Source organism: Anopheles nili, chromosome 3 (genome assembly GCF_943737925.1).
Source record: "Anopheles nili chromosome 3, idAnoNiliSN_F5_01, whole genome shotgun sequence".
In the NCBI taxonomy this organism is placed as follows: domain Eukaryota; kingdom Metazoa; phylum Arthropoda; class Insecta; order Diptera; family Culicidae; genus Anopheles; species Anopheles nili.
The window spans coordinates 52,735,718-52,746,180 of record NC_071292.1 but is presented as its reverse complement, the minus strand read 5'-3'; the positions used below and the strand labels follow the sequence as shown (position 1 = coordinate 52,746,180).

The window sequence follows — 10,463 nt, the reverse complement described above, 5'->3', positions numbered from 1 at the left end:
GTTATGTGCGCATGTTGGGGAAGTTATTTGTAAACGCTCCGGAGGGGCGAGTAATTTTCGCATCAAAAGCCCGCTTCTTCGCAAGTAACGATCAATTAACATTTCGATGCTTAAAATGCCAATCGCTGGGACGTGCTTGCTTCCTTTTCACAGGGCAGTTGCTTTTGTCGGTTCGGCACGGTGAGCTTGTTAATTGAATTAAAGCCTGCAAACTTTTCGCCGGGCAACAAGCCGCCAACAAGCCACCACCGAGTCGGTCGGGTAGACACGATCTCTTGAAGCAGCTTCTGCGGCAACCGTGAGAGCTGTACGCCACAATCTGATCTGGTCCTTCGGGCCTCGCGCGGGAGACACTCACCGAGTTTAGCGCATTAAAATGTTCAAACATCGCTCGTCCGTGGGCAGGGCGAATGAATGGAAATTTAATTTTAGTCTTCCTCGAAAGCCACCCTCGGGGCTGCAGTTCGGAATGGGAAACTCATCGGCACGATCGTTCCCGCCGGTGGTGTACTGCTTCGCGAAAATGAGCTGACACCGCCCATGGCAGCCATTCGGGCTGCGGGATTTCGGTTCGCTTGCGGGAGTGATTGTTTATCGTAAAACGTTATCTCCCCCCAGCGGACGAGCGAACGAAAGCGTTTGGCTTTGGCTGGGCGAACAATGGTTGGCGCGATGGGAAAATAAAGCTTGAATAATTACATAAGTGCTGGTTGAGAAGGGAACTTAAGGTTTCGGATAGGTAAAGATAGAACCGGAGATGCTTTAAGTGTAGCTCGGTTCGGTACGTTGTGTTGCGCAATGGGGGTAGATTTTCCGCAATCGACGGGTGACAGACGGGTCGCGAAGGAATGCCATTTTTCACAAGCGAAAGAGAGCTTTTAGCGCATGTTCTTGCGCCTAACGAAGCGTTCCGGGCGTTGATTGTTTCTTTCTTCGTCGGGATGCGGCGTTCTCTTCCGGCACTTCTAAGCGGAAGGATTTACATTTTGTGACAGATGGAGCTCGTTCGATGGATCCTCGAAATACAGAACCCATGGTACCGACGTCGCGAATATCTCATTACGGCGTTTCGCTTAATCGTTCAAAGCAACGAAAGGAACAAAAAAAAAACCGGAACAAACAGCCATGCAGATGTCAGTCGCAGCGAGCGGCAGCCTTCACACCAAGGTGAGCCAATAAAAACTCTCCCCCTTAGATTCGGGAAAACCCGATGGAAGGGAGACACGCAAAATACGAATACGCCGACCCAACTCCACGCGAGACAACAGGTGCCGCTGGCGTTACGTCAGGAAGCGGCGTTGCTTTTTGCTCTACCCGCTTCCGGTTGACTATCAGCGCCGGTGTCTTTTCTTGGAAACAAGTCAAAAGCAAAAAGGGACCTTCTTGCGTGGCACTCCCTTTTGTGGGCCGTGGGCTTTCGGGATGCTCTCGGCCGGCACGGAACCGGAAATGAAGTGGATGCCGCGTGAACAGGCGGATGCGAAACGCACCGACGGGCGAAGTGGGAACGAAAACTCAATTGCAGGAGCTCGGAAAAAAGCGGAAGAGCGCACGAGATTGGGGGCTGTTGGATTTGGGTGCGTTTGAGTTTTACTTTTTTTTTTCGTCCTTGTAAGAGAAGGAGCCCATTTTTGCCGTTCCTTAGCTTTTTCTATCCAAGGCGCTGTTGCTGTTTCGAGCGAACGTTGTGTCGTTTTGTCGGAGTGGATGTTTGACTTCGGTGTGAAAAGCTGACTTTTTTTTGGTGTGGGGAACGATTCGCGTACGTCTAGGCTTCTCGCGGACGCTTTCGCGCGACGCAACCGTGCGCATTTTCATATTAAAGCCGATGGGCTGGAACCACACGCTTTGGGGGACGCTTTATTTAACGCACAAGGGGAGATAAAAATGAAGCGAAAATTGATTTTTATCGGCTGGTGAAAAAAAATAGGAATAACTAAACGAGCTATTGCGTTTTTATCTGGGCAGCGAAGGCGCTTTTCAATGCGCTTATGAAGTGAGCGGGAGAAAATCGATCTAAACCAGATGATCATCAATTTTAATTTGAGCGATGATAAACCGCTCTTTTATTGGATCAACTCGTGTGCCGTCCGTGCATGTGCGCCGTCGCTCCCACTCAAATTAGCATTAATGCCGTTTTTTTTGTCTTTACCTCCCTTGTTCGATGTTTTACATTTTCATCCAGTGACACCTGTTTGGTGGGGCAATTTTATCGTACCGAAAATACATCCTGCCTATCCGACGGGGGAATATAATCAAACGTTTGTCCGTGGTCCGTGCGGATGTGCGTGTGTTGTGCTGGTGAAAATTGGGATCAGGAAAATAGCTTTTGCTCTCCGTATGTGTGGGGGGTTTTTTTTTGCAACCCCTCCCGAAAATAGGAAACCGTTTACCGAGCAGAGCTGCAAAATGGAAAACGGTTTCTATCATCCAGGCAGGCAGGAGGGCAGCAAAAAGGACCTGAGCGTGCCGAGTGCGAGAGTCCATGAAACGTTGAAGCAGGTACGAAGCGGTGAAGTGCTGCCAAAACGAGAGTAGTAATTTATTTCGACGCACCTTTTCGCGCCGTTTCGATGGGCCCGAAGAGCTGCAGGGATAAGGTTGGTGGATAATTCTATTGAAGACGGTTTTTTTAGCCTACCCAAACAGGGTAATGACGTGAGCATACACGGACTCGACGGCTCGTTTTTCATCGGAAGGATGATTGCGAGGATGAGCGCCGTAAGAAAAAAAAGGTGGCCCAAAAGAACACAATCATGTGTCTGTGCTGGTGTTTTTTTTTTGCGTTTCGAGCCTGCCGAGTGAAGATTGTTGTTCGCTTTCTGTTCGGTTTGATAAACCCTCCTCGAGTGGAATTGAAAACGTTCAGGTGCTTAAGGACGCGTGCTGGAAAACAGAACGCGCCTTGGAATCGTCAACTTTCAGTACGATGTATTTCTAAGCTGCAAATTACGCCCCCGGGAAGCCTTTTGGGAGGGATTTAAAATTGTCACATGAACGTCGCCCAGGTTCGCGCATTTGCCGCACATAACTTTTGCAATATTCAACGAATTAATAGACGACACATAAGGCTGTGCTTGCTCTATCGTTTTCCCAACCCGCACAACATCAATATGCTCATCTGGGCTTTTAATAGCTCATTGAAATTTCAACCACCCACCACGTGGTGGCAGAAGGCTGCTTGTAATAAAATTAATCCGCTTATCAACAGGCTGCTTGCTGGTCGAACAAACCGGAGGAGGATACCACTAGACACGGAGTAATAAAAGCAAACAGATTACGGGCAAAAGTTTTCCCTCGGCTTCTATTGTGCGTCCGGTGTTCCCGTGCGCACACAAACACGTGTACAACACCACGCTCGGAGTTGAGACAGAGCCGCTTCCGGAAGCTCAAATTCAATGGGAAAGGAAAGCGTGTTTCAACGCTGGGCTTCATGATCGAGTTTTATCGATGCATCGTTTGTGTGCATCGAAAAGGAGATAATTTTCCACCGCACCTTGGAACCGGGCATGAAGTGTATCCTTTCCATCGCATCACTTCCAGGCGGTGACAATCGGAAGTTTTGTGTGACTTTTTGATGACAAAATGGATGGTGTTCTTGCAGCTCATTAGAGCGATGGATTTATGGTTTCTTTTTGCCGCTTGGGTTGCTCTTTTTCTTTTTGTTTTATTTTAAGAGTCGGAATCGGAAGGGAAAAAAGGAGTTTATTTCTATTTTATTTCCCGAAACCATTTCAAACCCATTTAAGCCCACTCCAGAACGTAATCCTCCACGTATTGCCGCAAAATAAATAATCCATTTGCGTGCGCTTCCCTGGAATGGTCCCCTCGCTCACTTTACGCCCCCCGAATTCCACGCTTAAATAAGTTCGAGCTTTTAATGGCTTCCCCGGAAGATGGTTCACTCGCACGACCCAGCCCGCCGTTCCGGTTCTCTCACCGAACAGATGGGGTTTTCCTTCCGAAAGGCCACATCACGCGCACAGGAACGACATTCCACCGCTGATAAATCACCACCACGGTAGGAAAATCGGCGAACCGTTTAATCATCACCATTTGCTCGAGTACCAGCGCCCACAGGGTCCGCCCGCTTTTCCGGGCAATGGTTCAGATTTCATCTCCCCGGCGACCGACCTTGCGGGTTCTGCGCAGGTAGAACAGCACCGCTGGTGGCACAATTTCCATAATTCCTTCCCGCGATGGGAGCGGTAAAAATTTCCATTCAATGGTTTTTAATTAACTAAAAGGCGGCTGGCGTGCCCTGAGAGTGGCCGTGAATGACACACGCGCGCTGCCTAGGATGCAGTTTTACGTAGCGCTGTGTGTGAAGTGAAACCGTATTCATACGGCCATACCCAATCAGGTTTTTAACACGTAAGCCCGCACGATCGCACGCTGATAAAAGTGCGTCGCACAAAATGGGGCCCCCCTGTCCTGTGCACGCTGATGTGGTACTCTCGCCTTACTTACCGGATTTAGTAATCGCGGAAAATGGACTTTCCTTTTGTTCACATTTTTTTTTCCGCCTCCGCAAGTGTGTGCTTTTTAAAGCCTTTCAATAAACGGCGTTAAATGCCGTAAAATCACCCGGATACCCGGCGTCATACGGGTATTTGTTCGCCTTTTCGTACCATCTGTTTCCTAAACAGAAGCATTCTCCCGGAAGGAGCCTGTAATGTCGCGAATTAATTGCATTCATCAACGCTCAGAAGAAGACGAGCTTTTGCACCATTTTCATCCCTTCATGTCGATGGGGCTAGTTACACTCGTTACACTCACTCTCGCTTCTCTCGCTCTTTTTCTTTTCTTCCACAGGTGAACGTGACGCTCGAGACCGGAACGGCTGAAGGCTAAGGTGGAGCCAGTACAGGTTTCTCGTGACGTCATCACGCTCCCTTTTCTTAAACACCTGCGCGTCACCTTGCGCGTGGGGTGAGGCCCCCACTGAAAGGAGGTTTCGATTGTGGGACTCTCGAAACGTGAGACAAACCACGGCACGGATGCTGGAGCAGGTTGAGCTTGCTCGCGTTTGCTGATGGTTTAGATGCGACGGTTATTTCCCCGTTCCTGCAACGGTCGTAGTTATGAAGGAAGTGGAGTAGCGCGCACTGGCCGATCGACGTTCACCGATCTGGGCTCGGTCGGTAGAACCGTCAGGGTCGGGGAGTCGTGATCGGACGGGCAATTATAGTGCCGCGTTAGAAAAAGATTGCGTGATCTGATGGGTGATCGGCTGAGAAATGGTGCCGTGTGCGTTTCCGACGGACGGCATTCCATTGGCTTGAAGCGGCAGTATCGAGCGAACAATCGCGTGGCGTGAACGTGCTGCTTCCCATTCGCGGATGCTGGATTTTTTGTTTGTTTTATTCACTCATCCTAGCTCTCTACCCCTAGCGAACTCGTCGAGTATGGTGCGTTTTGTTTTAACCGGTGTGTCTTTGGCTTCTCGGAAAGGGGTCAAACGAGCGAAAAAGGTCCTAAATTCAGAACGGTTGTCCTCACCGCCATCATAAATCCATCAATAGTTGATCCAATGGAATCGATTTATGAGGTGGCCTTAAGGTGGATGGTGTCTTTTTTTTCTGTTCCTGCGACCAACGTTATTACGTTTGCATGATCCTTCCGCCGATTTTCGTTGAAATTGTTGGCAATTTGGATGCCCTTCTCAAGGTTTAGTGTGTGCGTGAATTTTTCCATCCGTCGTCATAGCAACTACCTCGTGCTGTTGAGTTTTCCCAGCCTTTTTGTGCTCGTTTTTCATTAGGAAAGCTCCTTTTGGGCTCATCGGAGTGGAAGTTTTTGGTCTTCACGTGTCCTTTTTTTTGCTCTAAAACCCCCGAAAAGAAGAGCTGATCTTTTGGCTGACCCTCCTGAGTTCCAAATGGACGGTGACATCATTGGGGAGAAAAAAGAACTGCTCACTTTCGATGCTATTTTTGATGTTTTATCCCTCGTTTCTTCGTTTCGCTGCTCGTTACGGGGCACTTTTCGCTTGTTTATATGAAGAAGGGGTTTTCCGTCGAAGAAGCGGGGCTTTTTTTTCTTTTCTGGGAACGCTACAGCTGAACCGTTTCCTTCGCCAACCGGTTGACGGATCCATTCTTTCCTGCGAGCGATTACCGTTGAGCGATTACGTTGGCCGATGCGAAAGCCCAAAGAGACAAAACAACCGGTGTACCGGTGATCGTTCGCGAACTGGAAAGAAGTTTCATTATCCTTTCGGAAAAGCCCCCTCATCATACGCTCGATTGCATCGGCTGTAAGGCTTTTGCCGTGGAGCAGCTAACGAGCAATCGATTGCTCGCTCAAGTGAATAGACGGTTGTTGAGAGCAGCAAAAAAAAAAATAATAAATTATAATCAAGAAGCTGCAATGTGCTGCGTAAGAAGAGAGTGTGATAATTGATTCCGGTGAGTTCATTTCAGCGTTTCGTTGCTGCGTGCGTGCGTGCGTGAGGCGACGCGTGACAAGTGCGAGTGTGTGAAGTGAACCCAACGGCGGGCCAAAAGGCACAAATATGAAGTGAGTGTGCATCACGAGCTATTATGAACATTAAGCAATTCCACCGAAAGAGCCATCTCTCGACCGACCGCCATACTGGCCAAGCTCGTGTGTGCGCGCGCGCGTTAATGAATAAATGATGAGCGACTTCCGGTCGTCCTGCACCTGGCGGTTCCGGTGAAACCGGCACGGTGAACTTCTTCGGAGCTTTCGCGAAAGTTTCGCGCGTGCGGAAGAGAGAAAATGCCATCATCGGAAGACGCCGGCTGCCAGCCCGTGGCGTGGTGCGCAAGTGAGTGATGAAAATGCGAATTGTGTGTCCCCCCGAGGCGATCCCTTAGTTTTCCCCTGCACCTAACGTGCCTAACACGCCCCGGAGGTGTTTTGTGGTGTGCCAAGGCCAAAAAAGGGCTCGCCAGCAAGTTTCGGGCAGCAAAGTGAGCGTTTTGCGAGTGTGTGTGTGCGTGCGGCCATTTGTTTGCGTTTATTTTGTTTGCCTTGGGAAGGAAAAACTCGCACCGCGGCGTGGAAAGCTGCGCGTGTTTTATTGTTTTCGTGTCGCGGAACAGTGGAACGTTGTTTTTTTTTTGTTTCGGGGCGGCGTTTTCAGGACGCCTGCCAGGTGCTAGTGTTAGTGTTCTTTGTGCGTCTTGAACCATCGCTCTCTCGTGTAAGGCTCACTCATCCTTTTGGTCGCGCGAGTGCATGTGGTTAAGCGGGTACTGCTGTGGCGTGAAAGGGGCACGCACGGCGGTGGCAGGTCGCGCAACCGGAAGCGACGACGACGAGTGCGACCGGAAGTACCTCCAGCAGCAGCAACACCGGCTGCACGAGCAGGCAGGTTGGGCCGTTATGGGTTGCACGCCGAGCATCCTCTCGAACGGAGCCAACAATCAGCAGCAGTCGCGCAAGGATAGTGGCCTGTACGTGGGCAACGTGGCCGCGAGTGGAAATGGGAGCAATGATACGAGCGCTGCCGCCACCGCCAACAACAACAAGCTGAGCAACAGCAGTCCGGTCAACCCGACGATGGTCAATGCGTCCTATCCGGGCGCGACACCGAAGGACGGTGGTACGGAAAAGGTATGTCCTTTTTGTGGTGGGGGAGTCTAAAAAAACCACACACATAATTTCCACCGTATTATCGCCGCAAATGGGAACGACATGTGACGCCAAATTTACCCTGCTTCAGCTTCGATTGACGTTTTACGGCACTGTAATTAGATATTCCTTTGCCGCATCCTTTGAAGCCGGTGGAAAAATCATTTCCCCACAAGAAAAAAAAAGACAAACAAAACGTCTCGCGTCATCGCGAAAATTGCGTGTACGTGGATTGTGTTCCGGTGGGTGTGTGTCCCTGGAATTGAATATGAAATCCAGGGGTGAAAGTATGCTCATCCTGTCGTTACTCGCTCCCGGCGGCACGATGGGACACGACGAACAGAAATGGGCGACGGATGGAAATCAATCAAAAACAGTCGAGACACATGATACAAGCGGTGCTGGATCCGGTACCGAAATAAGAAATTGAATTCCACCCGCTCCTTCGAACTGCGCCAGAATGAGGTGGGTGGCGCACGCCCGTTAGAAGGTTTATTCGAGAAAGGATAAACACACCCCGTTAAAAATATACCTTCACGCGTTCTTCCCCACCGGAAAGCGGGCAGGTGTTGGCCCCCCCCAAAACCCGGACAAAAAGGGACGGTTAACAAGATTAGCGCAGGTTAGGATGGCGCAACGCATGGAGGGTGGAATCGAATTTAGTCAAAAGTGGATGCGTGTGTTCGCTTGCCGAATGTTGTGTGATCAAATAAACCGTAATCACATTTCACGTTCTGGCAGTGCTTGAATGACTCAATCACTCAGAAACAAATCGTGGGCGAACGTGCTGCTTCGCGTTGTAGTCCAAACCAACTCTCACCGGTGCATTCTCTTGGTTCCATTTGCAGGAAAGTGCGAAAAAAGATTCGATCGTTTCAATATCCGCCACGGGGCACATTACAAGCTTTCCTGTCGTTTCCACCACCGTGAGAAGACCGACCGCTGGAAGTAAGTACACGCATGCTTTTTGTTTTGTTTTTAATGTACCAAGCCATCTTGCTGCTGATCCTGAGACGTATATAGTTTGTATCTGTGGGTGGGTTCAATGCTAGTAGAGCGCTCCAGTTCTTCGACACACCTTCGGGGGGCGATGAGATGTGTTTGCTTCATTTCGAGAAGCTGTTTGAAGATGAGAGACACCAGGTATACATTCGTCTAAAAATAAACCTCCAACCTTTCATTGCGAAAACGACAATTTTGTTTGCCCTGCCTGTCCCGAGGGCCGGCCAGGACTTTAGTGATGAATGGCAGGAGAAAGGTTCTGAGCTCAAACATTCTTTGCAGTGGGCTGTGGTGGAACAAATTGTATGAGTTCAAGATTTCTGGGAGGCTGAAAAGTGATTTATTTTTGAATCACCTTTTGCAGGAAAGTCCTATGTTTACACAAATACGGATAACACCGTACGAAATGATAGACTTTTGATTTGGTCTTTGAATCTGATGTCAGATCTGTTGCATATGCTATGCTGGTTGCATACCCTAAGGCGGATTTAAACATTTACGTTGGTAGGGAATTTGGTAGTATGAAACGATGTCAACTAATTCGTTGATCAAAACGATGTAATATGAGCAATTTCGCAAAAAGATGGTAAGTCAGGTGTGCTAAAAATCTTTCTTAAAATTTGAGCTACTTTAAAGCACAGTATAAAATTATCTGTCTCTTCTTACATCACCTTACGAAAGCATGGATGCTGTAATAGCTACCTGTTACGCTGGGTAAATGTAATGAAAAACCACCGAGTCGATTACATTACTATAGTTCCCGCATTTTTCACCGATGGTTTGTTATCGGAAACGGCAACACTGGTATCAGGCGCAACCGCAACCAATTCGCATTCGCCCTACGATCCCACTCTATTGACAACGATCCGTGCGTGGCGTTGTTGTGTTGGCGGCCGCCGAACGTACCCCATTTATCCACTCCTCAACCGTGAATTCGCATCGATTAGTCTGACGAGGGTGGTGATTTGTTGGCGGGATGGCGGGAGATGCTCGGCAAAGTAGTTGTGTCGCTTTACGCCGTGCAATCGCTCCTCGGCATAGCATAACGCTCCCAAGTGTATGCATCAACCTGCGGAGAAGCTTGAAGCCGCTAGGGCACGAGTAGCGGGCACGTATCTGTAGCATTCACCCGTTGCCCTAATCGGGTTGGCTAATTAAAAGTGACGCGCTCTGCCAGCGAGATGATGCGTATCGGCTGCTGCTGCGCGCGAAGAAACGCAAGCTGGCAGTCCCTTTTGGAAATGGGTAGCCAGGGGGAGCCGGACAAAGTTGATCTCATTCCGTTGACTAGGTTTCGCTGGCAGCTGTCGAACAAATTGATATTCGCACATCCAAACAAACACTCGACAACGAATCCGAGTCCGGTGCTGGTGTTAATGAGCCACAAAAGAGAATCAATGTTTGTACGTGATGGAGTTTGAGGGGGAGCGCGAGCGAGCGAGAGTGAGAGAGAGAGAGAGAGAGAGAATGAAAAAGAAGGGTAGCCTTCGTGAGGGTGGCTCGGAGCGATAGAGAAGGGATGATATTATTATTGGGGATACTAACATCGCACACGTGGATAATCGAATCGTTTCTGCTGGAAAACAATTTACCGTATTTATTTGTACTGTTTGCTGATGCGGTTGGACGTATTTGGAAAATGATTTTCCATCGCCATGACGTTCGTTGATGCGTCCAGAAAATGTGTATAACCTTGCACAGTAAACGACTACGTGCCGCGCTCGACTGGCATCGTCGTGAGACTTTTTCAACTCAACTTTTTCCTATATCAGGTTTCGTTCTTCGATCTCTAGTTGTGATAATTGGCACGTTTTGTTGGGTAATGCGCGTACAATTAAGATACTTCCTAGCACAATAGC

General features: G+C 49.1%; 1 protein-coding gene across 1 annotated transcript in view; it reads left to right on the top strand.

The window, feature by feature from the left end:
• The first annotated feature begins 7,206 nt into the window (after nt 1-7,206).
• Nucleotides 7,207-10,463, top strand: part of LOC128727170 (high affinity cAMP-specific and IBMX-insensitive 3',5'-cyclic phosphodiesterase 8) — an 85,280-nt gene continuing 82,023 nt past the window's right edge. Inside the window, exons 1-2 of the mRNA XM_053821046.1 lie at nt 7,207-7,584; nt 8,451-8,550. Coding sequence (XP_053677021.1) covers nt 7,207-7,584; nt 8,451-8,550 — 478 coding nt within the window. The remainder of the gene's footprint in view (nt 7,585-8,450; nt 8,551-10,463) is intronic.